The 27,632-nt window shown below is 52.3% G+C and overlaps 2 protein-coding genes across 4 annotated transcripts in view; one reads left to right on the top strand and one right to left on the bottom strand.

Moving 5' to 3' along the window:
- Positions 1–279: 279 nt before the first annotated feature.
- The window catches only part of KANSL3 (KAT8 regulatory NSL complex subunit 3), a 142,936-nt gene continuing 115,583 nt past the window's right edge, over positions 280–27,632 (bottom strand). Inside the window, exon 22 of the mRNA XM_043503176.1 lies at positions 280–2,480. Coding sequence (XP_043359111.1) covers positions 2,445–2,480 — 36 coding nt within the window. The 3' untranslated portion in view covers positions 280–2,444. The remainder of the gene's footprint in view (positions 2,481–27,632) is intronic.
- ARID5A (AT-rich interaction domain 5A) lies at positions 10,843–26,109 on the top strand. 3 transcript variants are annotated; one of them, XM_038384896.2, is made up of 7 exons: positions 10,843–11,015; positions 15,763–15,899; positions 19,649–19,838; positions 20,602–20,654; positions 22,557–22,654; positions 23,534–23,699; positions 24,252–26,109. In XM_038384896.2, the coding sequence occupies exons 1-7, from the start codon at positions 11,012–11,014 to the stop codon at positions 25,818–25,820; spliced, it is 2,217 nt and encodes a 738-aa protein (XP_038240824.1). In that variant the 5' UTR covers positions 10,843–11,011; the 3' UTR covers positions 25,821–26,109. The 3 variants fall into 3 exon arrangements, with proteins under 3 accessions (XP_038240824.1, XP_038240823.1, XP_043359112.1); XM_038384895.2 differs by lacking the exon at positions 10,843–11,015 and adding an exon at positions 11,508–11,686; XM_043503177.1 differs by lacking the exon at positions 10,843–11,015 and adding an exon at positions 14,545–15,185.

Consider the following 27,632-nt stretch of genomic DNA (forward strand, 5'->3'; position numbering starts at 1 on the left):
ATGGTATAATCTAAAATATTTTAAGTCAAAATTGGAACAAAACCTTTGGATTTTATCAAAATGAAACATTTCAATTGATCCAAAAGAAAATATTTATGAAAAATTGGTTTCACAGGAAATTTGGAAGCAGAATGAAAACAAATTTGAAATGTGGGAAGGACCTATGGAATGGGGATTCTGAGTTTCAACCAGCTCTGCAGATGACCCAACATCTGTGCGGGTAGAGAAATCACAGGGATAGACTAAGAACGAGGAGTACTTGTGGTACCTTAGAGACTAACAAATTCATTGGAGTATAAGCTTTCGCAGGCTAAAGCCCACTTCATCAGATGCATGTAGTGGAAAATACAGTAGGCAGATATATACACAGAGAACTGAGCCGAAAAATAATGACCCGAGTTTCAGTGTGGAAAAGTGCAGGTAATATGCAATAATCTGAAACCCAGGCTATGTTTACATTGTAGCTGGGAGGTGTGAATCCCAGGTTGTGTAGATGTACCTATGCTAGCTCTGATCGAGCTAACAGGCTAAAAATAGCAGCATAGCTGGAGTAGCACTGGTAATGGCTTGGACTAGCCACCCAAGTACATATCCTCCCAGACTCCCTGGTACATCCTCATGCAGCCAAGGCACTACCTGCACTACCTGGTTACACTATTTTTAGCACACTTGCTCGAGCACAGCTACCATGTATACAGCTATGTGAGCTGGGAATAACATCCCATATCACTAATGTAGACACAGTCGCAAATGCACAGTGGGGAGGAGGCAGTGGGAATATAGGAATTCCAACAGAAATAGGAGTGAGAGTGGATAGCATGAAAGACATAAGTTTGCAATGCAAGAGGGAAGGAAAAAAGGCTAATGAAATTATCTATTCCCTGCTCATCAGCCTCATCATGAAACAGGCATGTGAAAGTCCCTCACTCTGTGGCCCTGGTGCAGCCATTCCTAGAATGCTCCATTCAGGTCTGGGTCCCTGGGTACCAGAAGGATCCTGGTGAACTGGATGCCATTAAAAGAAGAGCAACATGAGCAGTCAGTGCGGATTGACCTGTGGAAGAAGAGCTAAATGACCAAGCTGGCTAAGTGCTGAGACAGGGCATTGTGATAGCAGCCACAGATAGCTGAGGAGAGGGAGAGAGGGCTCACTGAAGAGGGCACCAAGGAGTGTAAATAGGAGAGAGAGATTTAAATAAAGGGACCTGAAAGTATCAGGGAAAACTGCCTCAGTGAGGTCTCTGAGGCTGTAAAACCATCTCCTGTGGGAAGAGGGAGAGCTCTGGCCTCACAAAGCCCTAGCACAGTGGTTTTCAACCTCTTTTTATTTGCAGACCCCTCAAAAATCTCAAATGGAGGTGTGGACCCCTTTGGAAATCTTAGACGTACTCTGCAGACCCCCAGCGGTCTGTGTACCACAGGTTGCGAGAACAGTGGTTTTCAATGTGTGGTAGGGAACAGTCCTGCACTGACAGGAAGCGGGGCGGAACTAGACCCACTCATTTCTGCATGGAATTTGGGTGCTAGGCTGCTCTGTTGCTGAGGTTTCCCCCTCAGAGTGATGCACCACTGGCCAGGGCACATGGTGGCTTTGGCCTTCATCTGAAGCATCAGGCATTCATCACTTCCAAATGCAAGATCCTGGGACAGACCCAGCAGAGAGATTCCTCTATTCCCACTGCTCTGGGGAGGAAGGGGAGCCATTCAGTCTCATGGGCTTCTCGGCTCAGACTGCCAGCAAGGGGCCAACTAGACCACATGACCCCTAGGCTGAGACCCACCAAACCTGTATCAGCCACAAAGCAGCGAACAGATGGTGAAATCATTTGGTGCCTACCAGATAGAGCTGGTGTTTTTGGAGGATGAATGGTTCAGTGTCCCATCATGGAGGGCAGGGGCCATCAGAGTGTGGAGTTCAGATTCCTGGTTGCCCTGCCTGTCTGCTTCCCAAGCTCTCATTGATGCAGCGGTGCTGATACTACACCCAGCTCGCTGGAGAGGAAGCTTTTGTTCTGCTATTGGAAAGTACGGCACACTCATTCAGCGAGCCACCCCGAGCCACAGTTACAACAGCCCCAAAAAGCCCAGGTGTTCCAGTAATGAAAGAGTTAATCACATACACACACACAAGCCACTTCCCTGAGTCCTGGGATGACTCACAGCCCACCACTCTGTCCGCTGGTAGAATTAACACAAGCAACCACAGAGCTCTTCCTCTGGACTCAGAGATGAACTGGTATTTACCACCACTCTCCTCCATCTTCTGCTTGCATTCTGGACCCAGCTTAACCAGCTAATGCACCTATTGGAAAAACACAGCAAGTGTCCATTGATTGGACCACAAAGACCATCTGGGCTAAGCATGGACAGTGGAACATCTGTAGCAGGACTGTCCAGCTGAACTCTGAGCCCTCCTCTGAGGACAGAGCCCTCCTTCAGTGTGTCTAGAAGGTCGTTTGTGGCCGAAACGGTAACTTTTCCTGTTTCAATACAATAGATAGAAATAGTCTGGTTGAACAAGGCTCGGCCGTGAATACCATTGACATTCAGAGAAGTACGATATAAGACATGCAAATCTACAGCACGGCTCTTACCAGGTGTCCAGACTCCTGAGCTCTATTCTCATCTCTCTAATGATTCTTTGAGTGGCCTTGGGCAAGTCCTTTCATCTTCCTGTGCTTCCTTTCCCCATCTCTAAGGTGGGGATAGTGGTTCTTTCCTGCCTGCTGTGAGGCTTAGTTCATATATGTTTGTCAGGAGCACTAAGATTCTTGGACAGAACAAGGGGTTGACCTGTATGAGGCATAAGCCCTCTGTGCAGTAGTGAGACTAGTAGTGATGCTCATGGAGGTTAAGTCCATTAATGGCTATTAGGCAGGATGGGGAAGGAATGGTGTCCCTAGCCTCTGTTTGTCAGAGGGTGGAGATGGATGGCAGGAGAGAGATCACTTGATCATTACCTGTTAGGTTCACTCCCTCTGGGGCACCTGGCATTGGCCACTGCTGGTAGACAGGATACTGGGCTGGATGGACCTTTGGTCTGACCCAGTATGGCCATTCTTATATTCTTAAGGCCTTGGCAGACATGGTGCCAGGGGTGTGCGTGGCAGCTGAGCGCTGAGAACAGGAGAATGAGGAGTTGACTGTCTGGTTTTTAATGGTGTTGAGCACCTTTGAAAATCAGTCCATGTCTGTCCTCTCCTCTGGTACCTGGTTAACTATTCATGCTGTTAACTAAACACAGGGCTGGCTTCAGCCACCAGCTTTCCAAGCAGGTGCTTGGGGCGGCATTTAGAATGGGGCGGCAGTCCGTGTCCCATGGCAGCAATTCGGCGGCAGCTCTGCCTCTCTTGCGGCTGCGGCAATTCGGCAGCGACTGCTTGGGGCAGCAAAATTGGTAGAGCCGCCCCTGATTAAACAACAGCATCTGCAGCCCAGCCATAAAGGGAAGAGTCACTTCCTAAATAGACGTGTAGTGGGCACCATCTTGGCCAAGCAGGGACTCCAGCATTAGACGACTCCTGAGTTAGATGCAGGAGTCTCTACAGCTGGGACTGTAGCAGGCTAACATCTTCTGTGAATTAAGGTCTGATGAGGAGTCGTCACACACTGACCTGTAGGTTATAGAATCACAGGGCCAGAATTTGGCAGCATCCCTTGGGCCGCACAATTGCTGTCAGTGAAATTGCCTGGGTGTAACTGAAGATAGTCTTGGCCTGCTGAGTTTGTGCTTCCCCAAGGGCCTGTGTGGATTCTTATACGAGTGCAGTCCCAGCGGTGCGGTACATGACATGAGTGAAAAGGTCACTCGCATATCTCAAGCATTTCTAGTCTTTGCAAAAATTACTTTTTGATCACAGAATGGTTAGTACACCAGACAGTGGTTACCAATGTTTGCTATTAGCATGGCATCTTGGACGAGCTGAGTCACAAGGCATTGTTTCTGGGTTCTGACTGGACGATCTAAGGCAGCTTTATTAAATGGGAGGTGGCTCTTTTGCAATTCATCCATGAAAATTGGCAGCTTTTCAATTAATCTATTGCACAGGCGATAAGAAGAGATGTTGGAGGGAGCTGCGTTGGGCATATCCAGCGTATATACATTTGGGATATACATACAGTGTAAGTCACTGTTGAGCGGGCTGTCGCCCTCTGTGCCAAATCCAGAGAGGATGAGTTCTGTTATAGCTGTTAGCTACAGGAGCCATAACTCTAGTCAAAGGTCGTCAAACTGTTGTGCTCTGTGCTTTTAGCCCTGGAGCTTACTGGTTCAGTTCCTGATCACGATAACCATTGCACTAGGCTTTTGCTTTCTGACAACAGGGGTGAGAGTGAGACTTGCTGGCCTGAACATTTGTGACTTAGGGTCATTAGTGCACACCAGTGAGGTGCATAGCAAAGAGCTTGAATCCCAAGAATATCCACAAAGACTTATTTGCTCTACAGCTACACTGTAAGAAGAAACATGAGTTAATGCATGAGGCACCAAACGGGTTGGAAGGTGTGAGTTCTAGTCCTGGCTCTACTGATTTTTTGACCTGGGGTAAAATACTTCTGTGTTCTATGACTCGGTTTCCCCATCTGTAAAGCTGGGACTAATGATGAAACCGACCTTGATGAAATGCTTTAGGTTAGTGATGAAAAGTGCTATGTAAATTCTAAAAGTTATTATTGCCTCTGAGCCAATTCAGCCTCAGCTTCTTGTGGACTTTGTCCTTGTTAATTACAAAACCTGGTGCAGGTCTCCAAAATGCTAAGAGAAGGGGCAATATAAACATATTTTTAATTATTTTAAGCCACTAATTTCTCTGAGTTGTGGATCTGTGTTTTATGTCCAGCTGTTGCTGCTTGGAAGTGAACACATATTTTGCTCTGAAATCTGTACCCTGAATGAGCCATTCATTTGCCCTCCAGATCTTACTCATGATTTGCAATCCCAGTGTAACATTTTCACATTGTGTATGCACATCTCATCCAGGCTAAGAGCTGCACTTGGTGATGTAAGCTGATATTTTAATTCTCTTACAAGGAATGGTGTTTAGAGGAATGACTTAAGTGGATTACTCATCTTCTGTAATAACTTGGCAATGCTCCCGTTCTATTCCTAGACATGACGCTTGATGCTTTGATTCTTCTTCTTTTTTTAACGAGAAATTACACTCGTGTGTTTTTCAAAGGCTGACTCCGCCCCTTTTATGAGCACTGCATTCTGGGAAATGTAGTACATCTACATTAAGGAACAGGGCAGCTCTGAAAAGCAAACTGCACACTTCTGAGTATCGAGAGCTACATCCTCCACCCAGCACCCACCACAAGTAGCTGGCCCAGATATATAAGGTGCTGAGCAGATACATAAGGGGGAAGAGGGAGAAAGAAGGATGAATCCTTTGCATGAAGGCTTCTTTACGCCAGCCACAGAAGCTTCCCTGCACCCCCTAATGTGATCTTAGCAGAGGGAGTTAATTACCATTACCATTCTTGTGATGCATTCAGATACCATGCTGCTGTGTGGGATAGATGGATGGATAGATACATCCATCCATCTTCCTATGGATGGAAGGAAGGATCCTCCTGTGGATGGATGAACAATCCATGCCCCTGTGGACTCTCTGGTGCTGCCCCTCCCTCTGCCAACTGCTGTGCAGAGTCTCTGTGAAGTTGGGCTCTGTGCCATGCAGGGGTTATGCACCCCAATCGCAGCACCTTTGCAGGAGAACAACAGCAGAGGAGTCTCCAGGGGTGCAGAGGAGGGGCTGGTTTAGCCTCTGATTGCACAGGAGATGCATTTAAATAATATTCATGGTGGAGCTTTAACCTCAATCAGAAATGACAACACAGACCCCCAGGAGTAGGAAAACATCATGCAGGGACTTGGGTGGGGGGACTGTTCTTAAGATCAGCACTTTGCAGGAACCCTTTTCAGGAGCATAACAAGGGCTCAGTCCATCTGGGCAGAAATATAGGCTGCAGTTGGTGGTTTACAGCATGACTGTAACTGCTAGCCTCTCACATCTTCTTTTACACCATACAAAAAGGTACTTCATCCAGGGACTCCCCACACCCTGAGATTGGCTTGGTTCAAGTTTGTTTGGATAAAGGGCTCTCTATCCATGCCAAGCCGCATTACTATTGGTTGGTTGGTCAAATACTACAGCAACAAGCACAGTATAAATACTGAGTTAGGTTATTACTGAAAAGAGCCACAGAACTATTGTCCTAAACACGCTTGCATAACAAATGGAAAGGAAATTCACACATGTAGGAGGAAAGGGTGACTCAGTCCCTCTGGTATTCAAGCCTGAGATTCCTAGGAGTCCAGGTATTTCAAAGTTGAGGTTTAGGCATGGGAAACCATCCCCTCTGCTCTAAAATCTCAGTGCTTGGCTGAGATTAAACGCTGATTGTGATCAGAGAAGCCCATAAAGAGCTGTTTTGTGGCCTGGAAACCAATCCAGTTATTCCAGGCAGAAGGACAGAATACAGAGTGAAAGATACAATTATCCAATATGGCCTAGATCCAAAGTCCAATTAAATGAGTGAGAGTCAATCAATTGACTTCAGTGTGTTTGGATCAAGACCTATATTAGCTTTCTTACCACAGTGTCTCCAATTAATTTACAGCTCCATATCCTTTGAAGCTGTAAACCCCATGTAAGCACCAGGATTCATTATTTTTTATTATATTAATAGAATAGTTAACACTCAGGCATGAAACCATCATCTTCTCCATCTGACAATACAGACTATATCTCAGATAATGTAGCTCTCAGTTCAAGGCCTACACAGTATTCAGAGTAAGTTCATCCACTTCTAACAGTTAACTTATTACATTATCCCACTCTTACCCCACACCCCTTCCTCAGATAAAATCTCTGCTAATTCAGTTTTACATCCCACTGCTTTCTGAAGCCCAATAAAACTGTCCATGATTATATTTTTTGAATAGCTATGGCTCTAGGCAATAATACAGTCACAAGAACTATGTATAACACTGAGCAATATTTTACTGATAGTGCCTTCTGTGCCAGTCAGAGATCGATTTCCAGTAAATCCTTAGCTTGAGTCCCCACATGGCTAGATAGTTAACTCTATGTGGCTTTTCTAGGGACTGGGACCTCACTCATCCTCTCTTTCTCTATCTAATCTCATACATGTGGATGATACTCATATACTGCCCAATCCTGTGAGGTACTGACTGCCTTAACTCCCAGAAATATCAATACGAAGTGAGGTCACACAGCAGGACTGGACTCGTAATAAATTGAGGAACCATGTAATGAATTGCAGAACCATTGTATTCAGCTGCATTGCCTCACATGAGTAATGTGGCCAACCTCAGTCCAACAAAACCTATATTCCACATTACCCATCATGTACTATCTAGGTCATCTAGGGAGCAGATGTTCAGTAGCATGGAGCAGACACTTCTATTGGTTTCACTGGGAACTTCAGGTGTGCAGCACCACAGAAAATCAAGCCCCATCTCTCTGTCTCTAGCTCTGTCTATCCATCTTATCAACTCATTGGGGGATTACTGTAGGAAAGTTTCTTGGAAGAGGTTATTTGAACCAAGAGAAGGAAGTCATAAAAAATATGAATCACTCACTGTACCTTACACCACAGCCCTTCCTGTGCTGTCCTTTCTCTCCGATCAGTTACAACAATATAGTAGAATATTTTTCCAGCCTCCCCATCCTCTCCTGTGCTATGGCACTGAGAGGAGCACAACTCCAGTTTCCTGTTTTTTCACAAAAGAAAGGAAATAATGCAACCCTTTCCTTTTAAATTTTTGCAATGACAGTACACAACAAAATGTGGGACAACAGTGCAATCATAGCTGGAATGTTATATAAAGCCGGCTGGCCTCCCCCACATCATCACAGCCTCTTCCAGTTTATCTCTGACCATGACACTCACCTTACCCTTCCCTTCCCCAGACTCCTCTCTACTACGGCCCTGAGTCAGCCAGGTACTTGTTCACATTCAAAGGGTGGCTGGTGTAGGCAGACCACCAGTCCCTCTTAGTGGAGACTTAGTTTATGCTGGCCAAAAAAGAAAAGGGGGGGTGGGGGTTTCAGTGGCATAGATTATATCAGTTCCCTGAGCAAAATAAGCTTCAGTGGCAAAAGCACTTTTTGCCAGTATATCTGTGACGATACTATGGCTTTTAGATTCATAGATACTAAGGTCAGAAGGGACCACTCTGATCATCTAGTCCGACCTCCTGCACAGCGCAGGCCACAGAACGTCACCCACCCACTCCTATGAAAAACCTCACCCATGAAATCTTTGTTTCCCGTGTAGATACTGGTAGGCTGGTATCAAGTCACCCCATGACCTTCTCTTTGTTTTCTAATCCTTTGATCATTCTCATGGCTCTTCTCTGACCCCTCTCCAATTTATCAACATCCTGCTTGAATTGTGGGCACCAGACCTGGACACAGGATCCCAACGATGGTTGTGCTACAGCCAAATACAGAGCTGACATCACCTTTCAACTCCTGCTCCTGGCACAGCCATGTCATGAAAGCTCAAACAGCTCTGCTGGCAAAACTTTGAAGTGGAGACCTAGCCTCGCACCTAGTTGCATCATTACTGCTTAGAATTTTTTTTATTTTGAAATGGACCTTTTTTTTTTTTTTAAAAACTGCGGCCGCTACCACAGTGAAGGCAATAAAGCCTATGTGGCGAATTGCGATGGTCTTTCATAGCAGAGATTCCAAGACGATTTAAAGATCATTGCAAAGCTCCAGGATGTTACAGAGCATTTTAGCAACACTGTATAACAGGCTCTAGCAACCTGAGACCTCCCCCCCCCCGCCCCCGGTCACTCCACTGGCTGGGCCATGCGGTGTAGTGGATCCTTTCAGCACAAGCTAAAATCAATTAGTTTTTTGTTTTTCAATGAACCCTTCTTTTAAGGCTTCCAATTTTTCAGGGGTAAGTGCTCCTCCCTCGTTGCCATTTGAGGGCATGGTTCAAAAGCTGCCCTATGAAGCCCTATTCCCCACGACTGCAGATCACGGCTTTGATTTTAAATTAAGTCCTGGCCCCAAGGTAGCAGAAGCCAGAGGGGAAAAGAAGAGCAAACTTATGTACAGAATTCAGAGTAGCAGCCGTGTTGGTCTGTATTCGCAAAAAGAAAAGGAGTACTTGTGGCACCTTAGAGACTAACAAATTTATTAGAGCATAAGCTTTCGTGAGCTACGGCTCACTTCATCGGATGCATTTGGTGGAAAAAACAGAGGAGAGATTTATATACACACACACAGAGAACATGAAACAATGGGTTTATCATACACGCTGTAAGGAGAGTGATCACTTAAGATAAGCCATCACCCACAGCAGGGGGGGGAAGGAGGAAAACCTTTCATGGTGACAAGCAGGTAGGCTAATTCCAGCAGTTAACAAGAATATCAGAGGAACAGTGGGGGGTGGGGTGGGAGGGAGAAATACCATGGTTAACTGCTGGAATTAGCCTACCTTGCTTGTCACCATGAAAGGTTTTCCTCCTTCCCCCCCCTGCTGTGGGTGATGGCTTATCTTAAGTGATCACTCTCCTTACAGCGTGTATGATAAACCCATTGTTTCATGTTCTCTGTGTGTGTGTGTATATAAATCTCTCCTCTGTTTTTTCCACCAAATGCATCCGATGAAGTGAGCTGTAGCTCACGAAAGCTTCTGCTCTAATAAATTTGTTAGTCTCTAAGGTGCCACAAGTCCTCCTTTTCTTTTTATGTACAGAATGCAACGTTCCCAGTGGGCTACGCAGAGGCCCCTGGGAACAGAGCATGGAGAACTGAAAGAGGCTTGAACAAGAAGAGCAGCAACAGCACGCGACTGGCGGAGCCAACGCTTCCGGCTGGACAGAAGTCTCAAGCCAAAAGGAGGCTGCATTGCAAACACGGCCATGCCCGCGGGGCCGGATCCAAAGCCCATTGAAGCCGGCGCCAGGGCTCGCCCTGGTTTCAGCTGGACTTTCAAGGAGCCGACCGGAGAAGCCTGGGCTTTGGTAACTGCCTCACCTGCCAGCCGCGCCCTGAGAGGGGGGGTCTTCGTGCTGGGACCGAGCCTGGCATTGCCCGTCTTCCCCCCTTCCCCCTGCAGGGCACTCCTCAGCTACACATCCCCTGCCCGGGGGCCGGGGAGCAGCGCCCGGCGCGGCGCCGCCAAACCTCTCAGGTGAGGGGCTCTCTCTGGGGTGCCGCCTTTCCGCCCAGGGTGCTCACGCGTGGGTGCGCGTTAGCCGGCTCACGTGCCCAGAGGGCCCCAGCGCCTCCTCGGTTACAGCGGCGTCAAACCCTAGGGATGGGAGCGGGTTACAGCGGTGTCGCTCCGGACTAAGAAAGGAGGCTGAGGGGAGAGCGGCGCGCGCGGGCCGGGCGGGCTGAGGGGAGCTGCGGCGCGCGCGGGCTGAGGGGAGCTGCGGCGCGCGCGGGCCGGGCGGGCTGAGGGGAGCTGCGGCGCGCGCGGGCTGAGGGGAGCTGCGGCGCGCGCGGGCTGAGGGGAGAGCGGCGCGCGCGGGCCGGGCGGGCTGAGGGGAGCTGCGGCGCGCGCGGGCTGAGGGGAGCTGCGGCGCGCGCGGGCCGGGCGGGCTGAGGGGAGCTGCGGCGCGCGCGGGGCTGAGGGGAGCTGCGGCGCGCGCGGGCCGGGCGGGCTGAGGGGAGCTGCGGCGCGCGCGGGCTGAGGGGAGAGCGGCGCGCGCGGGCCGGGCGGGCTGAGGGGAGAGCAGCGCGCGGCAGAGACGCCGCGCACCCCGGGCCAACTACAACTCCCAGGGGTCCAAGCTGCGCGGGGCGGGTCCAGCCCTTAACTGACTGGGCTCTTCTCCTATCGGCCGCGCCCACCGGCCACCTCCGCCCAATCGGCGGGGCGGGGCGGGGCGGGGCGGGGCGCCAGGCCGGCGAGGGGAGCGAGCGGCTGCCTCTCAGCCCGGACACTCCGGAGACTCGCATGGGGCGGGCGGCGGCGTGGGGGCCGGGCGGGCGCTGAGGCCTGGGCGCTGCGGGCGATGGGTAAGAAGAAACAGCCCTGCCGGGTCTTGGCCGGGGCAGCGCGTCCCCGCGCGGGGCGCGAGATGGGGGGCCGGGGAAGATGTGGGGGCGGGAGCCGGCTTCCGACCCCGCTTACGGTAAAACCTGCAGCGCGCCCCTGCCCGGCAGCCGGCTGTGGGCTCGGAGGGAGCCGGGGCTCGCCGGCAGCCGTCCACAACGGCCGGGCCACAGTTGGTCTTCGGCGGCAGGTTCTTCAGAAGGGGGGGAGGGGACGAGGGACGGGGGGGGGGGGAGTTTTTCCCTCCTTGTCTCAAAAAGTTTCTGGCTGCGGGGGGGGGCTTCCCAGTCGCTTTTTATCTCGAGCTGCACTTTTCTTTCTAGTTGGTAAATGTTCAGCGCCGCGTCGGGCTCTGGCATCCCACTTCCTGTTCGCGGTTTGCGAGCTTTAGCAGTTCTCAGCTCATTTGTTGTGACAGCTGTCAGCGGCGGCTCCGCGCGCGCGCGCTGCTTCCCAGAAGAATCGGGCTGTTTTTTCCCCCCTTCCCCGTCACGGCCTCCAAGGGGTTAGGCGGAGGTACCGGTACCAGGGTGTACGCGGAATTCGGGTTCCATTGTACTCTGTCATTTCCCGAAAGCGGCTCGCGCTCGTCCTTTGAAGATGCTCACGGCCCCTCCTTCCGAGCCAAGAAATGGTTTGACCTTTTCAAGAACACTTTTTTTTTTTTTTTTTTGCTGTGTGTGTGTGTGTGTGTGTGTTCAACCAGCACGGCCGCGTAGGGAGTAGCTCAGCTTCATTCCTCATTTGCCCCCTGCTCACCCGAGCACGCACCCGCGCCTTGGTAGTGTGAACAAGATAAATGTTCGGGGGGGGGGGGACTCTGGAAATTGCGGATTGCCGCTGTGAAATACAAACATCTCCTTAGAGACTAACAAATTTATTAGAGCATAAGCTTTCGTGAGCTACAGCTCACTTCATCGGATGCATTTGGTGGAAAAAACAGCTCACGCATCCGATGAAGTGAGCTGTAGCTCACGAAAGCTTATGCTCTAATAAATTTGTTAGTCTCTAAGGTGCCACAAGTCCGCCTTTTCTTTTTGCGAATACAGACTAACACGGCTGCTCCTCTGAAACAAACATCTCCTATCATTGTTGGCAAAGGCCGAACCGAAAATCCAAAATACCAGAGGACTCTGCTGTTCCAGATTAGATTGGAGTCGTCCTTCCTTGGGGACTTAGTTAAATCACACTCTCCCTTTCTGTATGCACTGGAATATGTATGAGGTTGAGCACCCCCTGCTGCCCCTTTGGGTAGGGTTTAGATGAGCTCATGGGTTATTGCCATCTCTAATTTCTGTGATTCCCTGAAGTTTGGGAATGGATTTGCTGCACTTTCTTCCTTGCTGGCATTGGCACCCTGCTGATTTCTCTCTCTCGCTCTTGTTTGTACTGAGTCTTTGATTTGTTAGCAAGGTTGGGTTGCTTTTCTTTTAAGGTTTCTTTTTGTAGCAGGCTAATCTCACGGCTGAAGCACAGGGGTCGGAGCCTGGAAAACTGGCTTCTATTCCTTGCTCTGCCATTGTGTGACCTTGGGTTAGTCCCTCCCTTCCCCATTCTGTGCCTCAGTTTCCCCACCTGTAAAATGGTTGGTATGATACTGCCCCATCACATTTGATGCTGTGGTATCAACATTAATCCACTAACAATGGGAGGATAAAGAACTGGTTTAGAGCAGCATGTCCAGCTCTCCTCTCTGGACTGGTGAAAGGAGAGTGCTGGCAGAGGAAGGGACACCACCATAAACTATGTGAGCCCCCAACTGTGCAGAAGGGCAGCCCCGAAACAGGCACTTTGCCATCCCAGAAAAACTGCCAAGCAGGATCCTGCGCGCAGCTGCCTTGCAAATAAACAGGTGCTTTTCAGTGTTGTAACCCAGATAAGATGCATCCCAACTGGCATGAAACAAAGAACAGTATAATACTGGATCCTCAGGATAGGAAATGAGAGTGGGGGGAAGGAACAACTGCTGGGATCTGCATAGGAAGAATGAAGCGGGAGCAGCAGGACTCTGCAGAGCAGAGGGGCAAATTCCTACATGTGAGGAGACCCAAGTTGTGCTCTCACTCCTCCATATGCAACCCCCCTGATGTTTCCAGTGTCAGCACGGGCAGGGGTCTTCCCTGTTTATATAAGGAGAGGAGGGCACAGCTTGTCAACAAGTCGTGATCCATCCTGTATAACTGTTAGGAGAACTCCCTAATTATTGGTGTTCGGCTTGCGTTGTAATTAACAAAAACACCTGCACATGACTTCTTTGTTTATTGGGAGTTGTGCTCTTGCCTCAGTGAGGGGTTCAGGTGTCTTTGTCCCTTCCTCTCCCTGCTTGTTCTCTGTGCCATGTTAATGAGTCCAGGCAGTTGGGGGGAGGAGGGGAAGACTTGACTCGCCGCCTTCCTCCCTCCCCCATAGTAGCTCCTGCCATAAGCTGGGTAAAAGACTCAAGCTGTTCTCTGCTCTGTTTCCCAAAGTTGTCATCATGTCCAGTAATCCTCTCAGAAGCCGGGCTTGTTTTGGCTGCCGTGCCTGGTGATCTCATGCCCAGAGAACATTAAACCGGCCAGTTTTCTCTCCCCTTTGTACAGTATGTGAAAGCGTTTTATGAGCTCGCTGACCCCGTGGGGCTGAGAACGACACAGCAAACACGAACTGGAGTAGGCTGGGCAGCCGAGCCTTGGGAACAGATCAGCGCTTGTTGTTTGAGGGGCTCCAGAAGGAGAGGTGGATATTTCACTAGCGTCAGAAGGAGAGACTGATGTGGCCTGGTTCTGATCCTCTGGCTCTGGTTCCGATCTGCCCTCCCCTCAGCTTGGAAACAGGGGTTGTTGGAGTAGTAGGTGACCTCAGCCCGGCAGATGTTGCTCGCTCAGGCTCTAGCACCAGCAAAAGTGCAGAGTAGGAGGGGTTTTTTGTTTGTTTGTTTTCTCTTCCTTCCTAGTTGTGTAAACAGAATCTATATTAAGCAGTTATGCAACATGGAATGAATCCCACAAATGAAGAAGGATGGGGCGGGGCCTCTGCCCTGAGTTCACAGCGGATCGTGTACCATTCCAAGCTCCTTATTCCAGAAACATTGTGTTGTATGGGAGTCGCTCAGCGAGGTTGCTTGCTGGACCACAGCCAAAGACAAGCTATGTCCCCGGTTCTGACTGGGGGTGGCTCCATGCAGTCCCCACTATGACAATCAGGGACCCTCCTCAGGAGAGGCCTCAGGACTGGAATTTGGCACTAGAACCTTGCTCTGCCACTGTCCTGCTGTGTGATCTTAGCCAAGTCACATCTCTGCTCAGTGCCTCAGTTTCCCCTCTTTCAATTTAGATTGTAAACTCTTCAGGGCAGGTAGGTGTCTGAGTAGCACCCAGGACAGCGGGGCCCTGATTTCAGTGTGGACTCTAGATGCTACAGTAATACACCTCTTACAGTGTCCCGGCTGTGCTTCCCTTGGCCTGGCCCTTGGGCAGGAGTTTCCCGCTGGCTCTCTGGTTGAGGGTGGGTGTACTTTTTTGTAATTGTTCAATTGTCAGTTACTTTCAGGCTGTATTGTCAGCAGCACAGACCCAAATGCTTGCTTTAGGTCTAATGGGGACAGTGCAGGGCAGTCTGCCCAGCTCTACCCCCCGCACTGACTTGGAGGGGCTGGGATTCTTCTATGAGCCAGGTAGGAAGTGGTGAGGATTGGTAGAGGGACGTGACCTCTACTCGGCTCTCACTGTCTATGGGCTCTTGTTGAAGAGCCTGAGAGGTGAAGGATAGGACGTTTGACAGGGCAAAACTAGTAGAAGGGGTTAGGGGCTGCAGGAGACCTAAGGCAGGTCTCCATGTCTTGTGTTGTCTCAGGTAATGCCTGGGGAAGTGGAAGGGTCTCTCCACTTGCTCGCTGGGGCTGGGGGGATTTCCCATCCCTCCTCAGCAACTGAAGGGAGAGTGAGCCACCTGCCAGAGGCAGTTAGCCGAGCGTCTGGCAGGAACGGATGTGGCTGAGGTGGGGAAGCGTTCACAGCTCTGCACTGGCTCCCACGGCTCCAGGAAGCCACCCTGAAAGCGAAAGCAGTGGCCAGACGGCCCACCATCAGGAGCTGTTGACAAACATGGCATGTCTCTGAACAGGAAGCAAGGCAGATACCTGCGTCACAGAGGTCTCTGTTCTTGGAAAGCCTGCCTGTCCTTGGGCCCATTCCGGGGCAGTGGGTCCCTCTGGCATGTCTGAGGCTGAAGAGTGTCCCTCTCTGGAGTTCTGATTGGGTTCAGCTAGGGGCTTGGCCCCCTGTGCAGAGCTGGGACCTCTCTCAGAAAGGGTGGTGTGTAACAATGAACCATGGGCCCACGCATGAAATCCTGAGAGACACAACTGTTCCCTGAGTTCTGGGCTGTGCAGATCTGGGCATCCAGGTCTCCGTCTATTGGAGAGTCCTGGGAAGTCTGGGTCCAGATCCAGCTCTGCACCCTGCGTTTGAGGGGAGGGAAGGTTGGATCCTGGGTTACTGATGCTGGAAACTGGGGCCCTGTAGCATTTGAGGGACTGATTACATGTATTGCCTAGTACGTGCATCTATCTGTCTGGAGTCTCACTCTGCTGTGTGTGTGTGTGTGTGTGTGTGTGTGTGTGTGTGTGTGCGCGCGCGCGCAGAGTATGGAGAGAACCTCCCCTTGATTTGCATGGTTGTTTGGGACTTTCGCTTTCAATGGTTTCTCCATCTTCTTCCTTGGCCACAGCACTCAGCTTCAAAGGGAAGAGGAAGAAGAAGACATCCACAATGGAGGCTGCTGGGCCAGGGCCTGTGGAAGAGGCTGATGCTGTGAAGCCTGGACCTGAGGGGAGCCAGAGCACTGTGGACCCGCTGGACCAGGTGGTAAGTGAGAAACAGCATGAAGTTCTCTCCTCATCTCCCACTGGAGTTTCTTGAGTCACTCAGCCTTCTCCGTGAGATGAGAATGGGGCACTTGAAACCTCTGAGGGAGGTGTGCAAAGGATGCTGTCATTTTGTTATTTGGGTACCTGTGTCCATAGCTGCACTGCTGTTGGACAGGCAGCAACTGACAGCAATGCTCCGGGAACAACAGCTGAAATTTCTGTGCAGCCTAGCGCAGGGGGAATCTCTCTTCTTCCCCTTGATGGCAAACAGTTGTTAAAGGCTGTTTCATCGCTGATCCAGCATACCCTGATGCGGGTCTGCTCTGGATGGCTGTACGAAAAGACAGCCGTGGACTTTGGGTTGGTCTCATTCTTATTCTAGATGAAGGGAAAACAACAAATTGTAAAGTCAAGCCTCCAGGGAAGAGGGGGTTGTTTTATTTGTATTATCGTAGGTGCCCCAGTCCTGGCCTGGGACCTTGTTGGGCTGGGCCCTATACAGCCCCAGAACAGAGAGAGGGTACCTGCCCCAAAGTACATGATGAGAGCCAACAGGCAAAGATGGAGCACAAGGAAGCAATGAGACATAGATGTCTACCTGGGCAGGGCAGACACAGGGTGGGGAAAGGGGCAGAACGCACCAGCAGAGTGAACCATGGGATGCAAGCAAATGGCAAGTTAGTGCCAGGATTTTTTTTCTTAAGATCAGCTAAAGGGAAAGAAAAAGGACAGGGATGAGGGGGAGAGGGTTGGAGGGGCAGATGTGGAGTGACACGGAGATGAAGGGACTATGAGGGAGACTCTGTGCATCGCCTTTATAACCTGCTGCCTCAGCTTGGCCTCAGTTGCCAGCTCCCCCTGAAGCCAGGCTCCTTGGATACAGAGCCATTCCATAGAGTGGCTACAGAATTCTGCATGGTGCCTGTTTGTGTGGGCAGGGCTGACTTGCATCTGCGTCAGTCCCTTATTTGCACCTGCAACATGCAGCAAAGGTGTGTCCCTTACAGTAGAGAAGACCCAGAACTTGGTTTTCATAAATAGAAGGGGATTGTTGATTGTGGCTGCTGGATGCAGATAAGACTTGGGGTTTCTCTTGAACTTCCAGACAAGTGCAACCTATGCTGCTGAAGCAGTTGTGCAACAGACTACTGATGATGCTGCACTCCTAGGCGTGCAAACCTGCCCAGTGCTCAGTTTGTGCACACAAATGGCTGGTGCGCACACACAGGTGTGCACCATCTGCAGCAGGGAGTCGGAAGCCAGGCTGCGACTGAGACACTGAGAGTGTTTTGGGGCAAGGCACATTACAGGCCTCTGGAATAATCGGTGCAGTTATGGAATTGAGACCATTTCCAGGAATGGTGACAACCCAAAAGAGAGAGCAGATGCTCAGATTGTCCGTCTGCATCACGTGAAACTGAGAGGGGAGCCACAGGGCCAAGGAACTAGTGAGGGGGAAATGGGTGAAGGGCAGTCAGGAAAGTCATGTCCACCTTTGTCTCTCTCTGATCATTGCTGCATGGAGCATGTTGCATAGTCATGTATGCTGCTGGGTGCACATGGCTCCATGCTGCTCTGTGAAAGGCCTGCGGGAGCGCACCCAGCCCAGTGGAGGTCACTGCATGGAGCATGTGGGCCGTAGGAAGCGTGTCCGTTCTCTGTTTTCGGGGAAATGCCCCTTTAGCTCACCAGGGGCCTGTGGCTTCTCCATTGTGGAAGGTTGAGAGTTTTGTTCCTCCTGTTGCTTGTAGGCATCTGCCTGCCTGCGGGGCCTGTTCCATGGCTCCTGGCCACAGAACCTTCCACAGGACTGTCAGGTGAGACTTGTGTGTCCCTCCTCATCCACTTCCGCTGTCCATATAAAGTCCTCCTAGGTTGCAGCCATGGGGTGGGTGTGAGTCGTACAGCCTCCCTGGGTCAAGTGTTGGGTTACACTGGTTCTTGTCAATCCATTATCTCCCCAAGCACTATGGAAACTCACATATGATGCCTTGTGTCTTTGTGGGCACATTTAAGGGGCACCTGCCACTTCCATCATGGTGGGGAGAGAGATGGGATGGATATGAAAGAGACCTTCCCCTTGGTGCTGAGAGTGAGGGGTGTAGACTGCGTGAGTCCTCAGCACTGGGTGGCTGGTGTGATTGTTAACGATGGGACTAGAGACAGAGTGTACCCAGCAGTCCCCTGCTGTGGGCCTAGCTGCTGTGACAGCCATGGCAGGACACACCATAACACTGCTCCCATTAAATGGCACTGGATGTCTTGGGTGACCAACAATGGCAGACCATGCCTCTCGCCCTCCAGGCCACCAGTGTTGATCCAATCTAGAAAAAACTTTCCCCGCTGAGAGTTGTTCTGGTGAAAGGAGTTTGGTGAAGTGGTTCGTTCACTCAGTCTGGTTTCCAACAGGCAGGTGGCCACTTCACCGAAACCACTGCCACAGCCAACTTGAGTGGGCAGGCTTAGGAGAGCGGGCGAGGATCAGATGGTGTACAAAGCATGTCTCGTGCCCTAGAGGAAAGGCCTGTCCCATCAGGGCAGGCCTGAGTGGGTGTGGTGGTACTGAGTGGGTTTGAGAAACTTGCCCTGTGGCAGCGGCCTTGAATTGCCAGGACTCTCGCTCACGCACCAGTCCCCCGCACTGAATTCACTGAGGTTTAAAAAAGGAAAAGGAGGCCCAGAAATAGCTCAGCAGCTAAAATAACACCACTGTCACAAGCAGTTAAAAGAATAGAAAGAAGAAAAAGTGCTGGGAGCTGAGCAGCTGCTTTGCCCAAAAATAGCAACAAGTTTTATAACTCTGGAAAATGTAGAACAAACAAATGAGAAACATTTTTAGCTGAGAGAGAGAGAGGATGAGAGCGAGTATTTCTGCCCTTCTGTTTTCCTGGAAGCTGTTCCTCGTGTTCTCACACAGCTCCAGTGCTCTGACCAACTTGGCTGTCTTCCCAGCCGGGAGAATAATAAACTCTGGCTCTCACTCTTTAGTTGCTCAAGTCTGTTATTCTCCGGAGCTAATAAAATGCCTCCGACCGCAAAACGCCTCTCGATGGTATTTAGAGCAGTGGTACAATGCAGCATGGCATTCGGTGAAAACCCCACTGGTGGGAATAGAACCCAGAGTCCTGACTCCCAGTTCACTGCTGCAAGTGTGTATCCAGCAGGCAGAGCCGTGCAGATGTGTTTGGGGGTGTCCAAGATGAAGTTGAAAAGAGGCAAGAAGATGTGAAGCTTCAGTAACTCTCTTATCATCCCTGCCATTCTGCAAGTGGCCTTGCATTGTTCCCCTCCTTGCTGAAGGACTCTAGGGGCAACTGGTCCTGGATCCTGGCCCTCCAGCCTGAACAGCTGTTCTGAAGCAAACATGAGCTAGGCCGTGGGAGCTGCTGCTGCTCCTCAGCTGTGCATATCTAGGAGGGTTAAGGAATTAATACAGACCCCCCCCCCCCACACACACACACATGCAGTCTTCTCTGGATTCAGGATGGCTTTAGCTGGCTTTGTGTGGCAAACGCATATAAGTTGGGTGACCTAGTGGCAATGGCCTGGCAGTCAGGACTCCTGGTACAATTCCTGGCTCTGATAGGGAGCATGGTCCAGTGAGTAGAGTGCGGGCTGGGAGCCAGGACTCCCAGGTTCTATTCCTGGCTCTGCCATGGACTCTCTATGTGAGCTGAGGCAGGTCCCCTCCCTCTCTGTCCTTTGGCTTTCCCACCTCAGCTGGTAATTGGCTGTGTTTCTCTGCAGGACTCGCCAGCGCTGAAGCCAGACAGCAGCTCCGAGGAGGAGCAGAAGAGGCTGGTGGAGGAGATGGGGGATGAGCAGGCATCGAGCAGGGAGAAGGAAGAGGAGCAGACCTTCCTGGTCAATCTCTACAAGTTCATGAAGGACCGTCACACACCCATCGAGAGAGTGCCTCATCTTGGCTTCAAGCAGAGTGCGTCCATTTACCTTGCACGCGTCCACTCATTTCTCCTGCCACAGCTTACTGCTCAGCTTCTCATAACTGTGTCTTGGGGTGGGGGGGAGAATTCCAGAATCCTTTGCTGGTTCCCAGCGCAGGTGGTACTGCAGGAGTGGGTTTAGGAGTGACATGCCAGCCACCTCTTCAGAGCCGGCCTGTGAGAGGCCGACACATCCCCCCTTCCCAGGCCCTGCATGGATGGGGGTGTTATCTATGCTGTGCCCTCTGGAGCAGGGTGTGGGGGGGTGCTAACAGCAGAGAGCAAAAGGAGAAAGCCATCGTGTGTGGTGAAGCTTACTGCTCTGATCTCTGCCAGTGCCTTGGCCATGCCAGCCAGGCGGGCAGCTTCCTTGCGACAGTGCCTCTGTGCTCGCTGGGATCATAACAGTCTGCTAATCTTTCTTGTGGCAGTGCCCTGCCCAAGCCACCCAGTGTCCCAGCACTAACCTCTCCCCAAAAGGCAGCACGGCAGCTGGTCTCCAGGCATGATATGCTGCGGTGCTCCCTATACATCCTGTGTATGGAACCCTGCCCTGGCTGACGACCCTGCATCATGTTGCTAATGGCCCATCTTGTAGCTCCCATTAAAGTCAATGGGGGCTGCTCTCACACAACCTCCAAGAGTCTGACTGACAGGGCTGCTGGTGATGAAGGGTGAGTGCCTTGGCACAGGTGTCATGAAACATTAGCCCAGTGATCTGCCCTCACTCCTTGCCCATTCCTTGTCTTTGTCTAGTTAACCTGTGGAAGATCTACAAAGCTGTGGAGAAGCTGGGAGCATATGAGTTGGTAAGAAGCGTGGAACTGAATTACTGGGGAAGGGACCTTGCTCCCATCACCCTTATGCTGCCCTGTTGCAGGGTCATCTCTTTAGCAAAGTGGAACACAGCTTCCTCTGGAGCCTAAATCTGTTGCTGTGTGCAGCAGCTGGGAGCAGGACAGGGTTTAGAGGATCATGGCGGATCTTAGCCTGTGGCCAAACTCCTGTTCAAACAGGTCTCAGCTGCAATGCTGCAGCGCTGGGGCAAGGCTTCTTGGCATGGAAGAGACCTCCCAGAGTCTCTCAGCTGAGGTGGAACTGCCATTGCTTCCAGCCAGAGTCATGCCTGGAGGGCTGAAGGTAGTCCCTGGTGCACAAAGCTGGTGGCCAATCCATGCTGTTGGTGCTGATCTCGGCCCCAATGACCCCACTTGGAATGAAGAGAAGGGGCTCAGAGGCTGGTGTAGACTTTCCTTTGGGCTCTTCTGCAGCAGAACTGCAAAGATGGTATTGCTGGGGTGTCCCAGCTGATTCATGCCTCCCTGAAACAAGCAAATCCACTGTTAGAGGGGCAGGGGCATCTTGGTGAAGCTCATGGTTCAGGTCCTGGAGCAAGGGACAGCACACACAGCTGCTGATTGGGACAGACAGTGTAGTGTAATAAGCAAAGCACAGTGCTGGACCTGGAGGGAGCGTGGTGGAGAACCTAGTCCCTGGGGACATTGGCAGCCAGGGCAAGAGAGTTTGGAGGAAAGGGAAAGGTACCCTGCTCAGCCCCATAGAGCAAGAGCAGTGTGCAGAGTCCTGGAGCTGGCCCTTTATAGGCCCTGCCCTGCTGAGGCTGGTGAGCATGAGAGAGTTAACCAGGCACCTGGTGATTTATCTCTCTGAGCAGAGCAGCGCTGGCATCTCCTGCTGCCTCTTCCTGTCCCTGGTGGATTTAACGGGCAGAGGGGGGAGGGGACTTTGCTGCAGAATGAACATTTTCCTTCATGTTGGCACTTTGCTTGGCTCAGCTAATTTCCTCCCTGTTGCCCCATCTGTTCCTGCGAACGGCAGCAATGTGAGTTGCTGGCGGCAGCACCTGTGTGGAGCGCCATGGGGAGGGGAGGCTGCTTGGAGCCCGCAAGACGGGCTCTCCAGCTCTAGACACCAGTGGGATGGAGCATGTGGTGTTTTCAGCAAGTTGACCAAAAGCCCTGCCATCTGCAGATGACCCACCTTGGGGTGAGGGGAATGGATCTAGTTAGCCTCGTGTGTGGCCATCACTTAACTCTTTCCTGGCTCCCCAGTGCAGTACGGTGCTGACTGCTGCTCAGGGGAAGGATGGCTTGGGGGTCAAAGCAGGACAGCAGGAGGTCCCAGCATAAGCAAGTAGGGCCTGCGCTGGCGCTGGCGCTGGCGCTGACAGGTTGTGCCTCTGTACGCTAGTGCTGTGCTGGAACTGGAAAGCCTGGGTTCTGTTCTAGCTGTGCCGTTGTTGCTTTGTGGCTCGGTTTCCCCTGCTGTAAAACGTGATGGTTACAGCCTTAGGCTGGATCCCAACAGGTGTGCTGTGATCTGTGTGCTGGTTGGCCTATCCTGTTCTCAGCCATGGCCCTGTCGTGAGGCTCCATGGAGGGCTGGATGTAGTTTCAGGTGTTAGTACAATGAGCATCTATCAGCAGGTCCAAGACCCTAAGCCCAAGGATGTCGGCTGTAACACAGAACCTGTGTTCAGCTCCTTGAGTGCTCCCCAACCCTGAGCTTTGAAGGGGAGCTGCTGTCGCCACCCCAGCACTGCTCAGGCCCCCCAGATTCCTATGCTGGCAGGGCCTCTCCCTTCTCTGCAGCAGTGGCACATCGCTGGGGTAAGGCAGGCTGTGCAAGGTGCTCCTGGATGCTGTGGACACAGTGTCCCCAGTAGGTCTCATTCTCCCCTCCTTTTGCAGGTCACAGGAAGACGCCTCTGGAAGAACGTGTACGATGAGCTGGGGGGCAGCCCTGGAAGCACCAGCGCAGCCACCTGCACCCGGAGGCACTACGAGAGGTAAGGGCCCTCCTGCCCATGCCACAGCTCTGGAGGCACAAACAGGAAGAGCAGCCAGCCCTCCCGGAGTGCCTCACCTCAACTAGCTGGCAGTGTCACCAGGAGCAGCTACGGACAGCTGCCCTTGTGGCCTCGGTTTGAGTGTCCGCCCTGCAGCCAGGCTGTGAGGTCTGTCCTGGCAACTGGCACTGTCTGTGGTGCTGAGCCCACACTAGCGCAGTGCGGGGCTTGCTCCCTCTGCAGCATGTGAAGTTTGAGCTGGTTGCTGTGCCTCTCGCGCGGGCAGCAGAAACTCCTGCTCCTCAAACCAGCGGTCCCAGGTCTGACCCCTGTTGAGGTCAGTCTTCCAGTCCTGGGTCCCCAGATCAGTAGCTTCCAGTTAACTTCACCCTACATCTGCTGCTTCCCACCTTGTGCCCACCCTACGTGTAAACTGAAAACTCCAGCAAGTCCTGCCCCTTTGCTCTGTGCCTCAGTTTACCCATCTGTAAAATGGGGGGTGGTACCACCCTTACTCTGCAGGCTGTGGCAGGGATGCACCCAACCATGTTTGAGGTATTTGCGGATCCTCCGATGGAAGGGACCAGAGAAGAGTGGGGAGGGGTTGTTTATTACAGCCCAATTGTGGGCGGACATACAGGTCCTCGAGGACGCTGGTCGCACCTGCTAGGATGCAGCAGTGCTGGAATCTGGTGCTTCCTCCTAGGAACACGGGTACTGCTGCGTAAGCCTAGTGCCATTGCTGTGCTCTGCCTGGGCCCAGCCAAGTCCTCTGCAGTGGGTCATGGTTAGGGTGGGGAGGGCCTGCACGTCTCAGCGGAACTGGGCTCCTCTGGGCCACAGTCCTTGATTCATGCACTTGGCCTTTCTGTCCTGTAGGCTGGTCCTCCCATACGTGCGACACCTGAAGGGCGAGGATGACAAGCCCCTGCCCCCTGCCAAGCCCCGGAAGCAGTACAAGGTCTCCAGGGAACCCCGTGGGGAGCAGGGCGATGACGCAGCTGAAAAGAGCAAGAGAGTCAAGAAGGAGAAAAGCGGAGACCAGGTGCAGGACTGGGCCAAGCTGGGCCAGGCCGGGACACCCCCTCCTCAAGGTCTCTCAACAGCAGCCTCCAGATCATTGCTCCTGACAGTGCTCATGCTGCAAGGAGAGATACTGGGGGCTGTGCTGGGGCGAGGGACTGAGCAGGGAGAAAAGCCTCCCTGAGAGAAGAGAACTGCAATGGGCTGTGGGGCAGCAGGGAGGAAGAGGCTGTGACTGGACGCCTGGGGAAAGAGAACAAAGGAGTGGGCAAGTGCGGGAGCTGGAGGGCTGGCCCCCCATGACTTTCAGGGGGGACTCCAACTGATCGGTGGATCTGGAACTCACACAGCTGTAATTAGAAGTTCAGGTTAGAATGGGGAGCTCTTACCACAGCGGCTGAGGAGGAGGGGGAGCTGCTCACCCAGATCAGGGGTCAGCCTGGGAGTGCCCCTCTGCATTTAGCAGATGAGTGGGGGCTATGACCTCTGTCCCCTCTGACCCTACCCTGGCTCTGCTCACAGGAGTGTGTTCAGCCCTTTCCCAGTGCTCATGGTCCCATCCCTTGGGTTGCAGGTTTTGCCTGAGAAGGTGAAGCCGGATACCTCTGCCACTCCCAAACGGGGCAGGGAGGCTGTGACGGATGGCCCCGAGCAGAGCCAACCGGGAGACCGAGCTGAGGGGCTCCCCCTTTCGAATACCAAGGACTTGGCCAAGAGCCAGCCATCCATGAGCTGCCACAGCAACTGCAGGGCCCACGGCTGCTCGGAGGCCTACAAACGGCTCTTTTCCAGCTTTTACTTCAAAGGGAACCATGGCATCATGTCTCCCTTGGCCAAGAAGAAGCTGCTGGCTCAAGTGAGCAAGGCTGAATCCTTGCACTGCCATGAGAGACATCTGAGCCATTGCCCAGAAGGCAAGAAATCCAGGTCTGCAGGACTCCCCTGCCCCAGCCCAGAGCTCGACTCCAACAGGCCGTCAGTCATTCATCAGAGCAAAGAGGGAAGGAGCCCTGTGCCAGAGGGGGATGATGCCAATGACCCAGCCCAAGCGTGTCATCCCCCTAACAAAGGGGAGGGGGCACCGTGCCCAAAGGGATCTCTGAGCCCCAGAGGCAGCCAGATATTTCCGAGGACAGAGGATGGGAGTTCAGGGCGCCACCTTTCCCCTGCTCCTGCCATCTTCACTGGCCACTTCCATACATACAGAAGTGAGGTTCTGAAACCTGTGAGCTGCCACCCCCTACGAGGCCCGATCGAGTATTTTCGTGGCTTCAAGGATTTCCCGGAGTCTCTCTCCATCTATCAGCAGCCAGGCAAGGACCTGCAGCCAGCAAACCTCCCTCGGAAGAGGCAGGAGGGTACGGAGGGTTGTGTGGAGCAGCCAGAAGATTTGCGCAGCAAAGCGAGCCAGGCCCCACCCTCCTGGAGCAGAGACAGCCAGGGACCCTCTGCCTTCTATAAAGGCAGCTCTGCGGGGAGCAGAGGCTCTCCCTTTGCCAGTGTGAAAGCCTGCTGGGTCCCACCCATGGCAAGCTTTGCCAAGGCCAGTCCTCCGCTGCCCAAGAATGGCGGGCTTGTCCAGCCCATCCCACAGAGCCAGGTGGGCAGCCCTGCCCTGGGCCCCGGGCCGAGGAGCAAGCGCAGTCTGGAGGAGGAGGGCTTTGTTCATGGGAAGAAGCTAAAGGCTGTCTCGCCTCTCATCAAGGGAGTGGAGCCAAAGGACAAGCGCGGGGAGTCGCCGAGCCTCCAGCAGGGCCTGGCCAAGCCCCAGGCCGTGGTGCCAAGCCCCAGCTTCCCAGCGCCGCTCCCCTCCGCTGCAGGGCAGGACAGTTACAAAGGGACGATGCTGAGGTTCCCGGTGAATTTTGGCACCCCCGCGGACCATTTAAAGGGCCAGTCATCTTCACTGATTCCTTCGCTCTCTGTCAGCCCATTTGTCATCCCTGCATTTCCAGGCCACTTATTAGCTGCCTCTACTCAATCCTCAGACCTCTGCCGGCCGCTGGCTGCCAGCCTAGTGCACTACCCTACGTCTTACGACAGCTCGCTGCGGCACAGGCTGTACCCTGTTTCGACGTGGCACAATCAGCCAACATACGCCTCCCCTCACGGGACCACCTTTCACCGGAACAACAAGCTGTAGCCACTGGCATGGACAGTCGCTTGTGGAGAGAGAGAGGTTTTCTACTGATGGGAGTGGGTCCCAGCCAGCCCTGGCGCAGGGGTAGGACACTCAGTAACATTGCAGTTGCAGCTGTGCTGCATCTCGCCTTTGGAGCTGCCCCAGTCCTGTGGCCTTGTATTGCAAAGCGATCAGAGAATATACGGACAATGTGGACCACATCGTTTTTACTCTTGATCTTTGAGCTTTATTTGTAACTGACATCGTACGCTGGGGACTTCAACACACACGTGTTGTGGGTTTTTAAAAAGGGAGCAAAATAGGTTCTGGAGATTCCTCTTAATGCGAGAGGTGACCCCATCCATCTTGTAATCGCTCAGACAAGTAGGTTCCAAAGTGCAGCGCAAATATGGATGTTGTCGGTCCATGATCCTTAATAGCAAGACTGAAAATAGGAGTGTAAAGACAGGGAGAAAAGAAAAATTCAAATGAACTAACAAGTACTGTTTCTAGGGTATCCCAGTATGCCAGCTGAGTTTTTGGGGGTGCTCTATGATCCATGTTACAGAGCACTAGCTCTTCTGATCTAAAACAGAGCGAGTTTATTTCAGTTGAGTTGCCTCAAGGACAGAAATCATGGGTTTAAATTTCCAGAGGCTTGGGGGAAGGGAGTTAAAATACCTATTGGTTTTGCAGAGCCCCCAAAATGGTTTGAGACGTTCCCAAGCTCCTCCCATCCCAACATGACACTGTCTGTGGAAGCTCCTATGGATCTCTCCAAAGGCTGCGTTGGTCTAGTTGGAAGCATCTAGGTGGTCTACAATAAAACTGCCCAAGATGGTGCAAAATGGGTAGAGTGTTTAGGGTCTGTGTGATCTCTGGGACTGTGGCGGGAGGAGGAAGAGGCCCATCAGGAGTGCTCAATACTAAGCAAATAGTGTTTGCGGTGCGTATGCTTTGTGATGATTGCATTGTCACTTAAGGAAGCACATGTGATGAGGATCTGCTGACCCAGCACTATGTCCCGGGCTGGTGAGGAATCGCTCTCTTGGGAACAGGCTGGTCCCACCTTGCGAGAAGGTGGTTGGATGCTGCTGCAGGAATGAGCAGCAAACGGTACTGCCTGTCCTCACATAGGGTGTAAGCACTGGTGCAACTCCACTGACTTCAGCGGGGTTAATCACACTGGTGGGACTAGGAGGAGATGCGACTCCTGCTCCTGTCTGTTTCGATGCCAAACCTGTCCACTGACTTCAGTGGGAGCAAGTTCAAGGCCTTGAAAGGGTTAAAGATGCAGAGTCTTAAAGTTGGCAGGAAACTAAGACGTTTTGCCACCTCAGCTGTGGGATCTTGGGAGTTGCTCAGCTTCTGCAAGTGGTGCCGCGTTCAAAACTACTGCTCCGACTGAAATGCCTCCTGCATGTTAGAAATGGGAATTTCTGCCTGCCCCCTAGCCATCCTTCCCTTGTGCAGTGTTGGCGAAGGGTATATCTGGACTCTCCTTCTAACCCTTGGTTCAGCTCCCTCGAACAAACCCTCTTCTCTAATTCAGTGACCCCCCCCCCCTCCCCCAGGAACTCTGGCTAGTGTCCTGTGCTGCCTAACTTCTGCCTCTGGGGATTTTGAAGCCCACAGAGCTCTCGGGAGTGCAGGGACAACTTCGGAGGTGAGAGTGTCCAAGAGTCTGAAGTGGTGTGATTGATACTTTCTGTTCCCTTTGTGTGTGTTGCACTAGTTCAAACAGCCGCTTACCAACATGTAACTTACGCAGCTCACCTCACGCAGCTCATCTGCATCTGTCCCCACAAGGCTTCAGCTAGACGAGGATTTAAA

The sequence above is a fragment of the Dermochelys coriacea genome, chromosome 26, assembly GCF_009764565.3.
Source record: "Dermochelys coriacea isolate rDerCor1 chromosome 26, rDerCor1.pri.v4, whole genome shotgun sequence".
NCBI lineage: Eukaryota > Metazoa > Chordata > Testudines > Dermochelyidae > Dermochelys > Dermochelys coriacea.

Excerpts from the sequence above, each read along its gene's own strand:
- ARID5A (XM_043503177.1), top strand. The coding sequence starts at position 15,143 with ATGTCTCTGAACAGGAAGCAAGGCAGATACCTGCGTCACAGAG. Across the intron at positions 20,655-22,556 it reads AGCTGGGAGCATATGAGTTG|GTCACAGGAAGACGCCTCTG; the intron begins GTAAGAAGCGTG and ends CTCCTTTTGCAG. Across the intron at positions 22,655-23,533 it reads ACCCGGAGGCACTACGAGAG|GCTGGTCCTCCCATACGTGC; the intron begins GTAAGGGCCCTC and ends TCTGTCCTGTAG.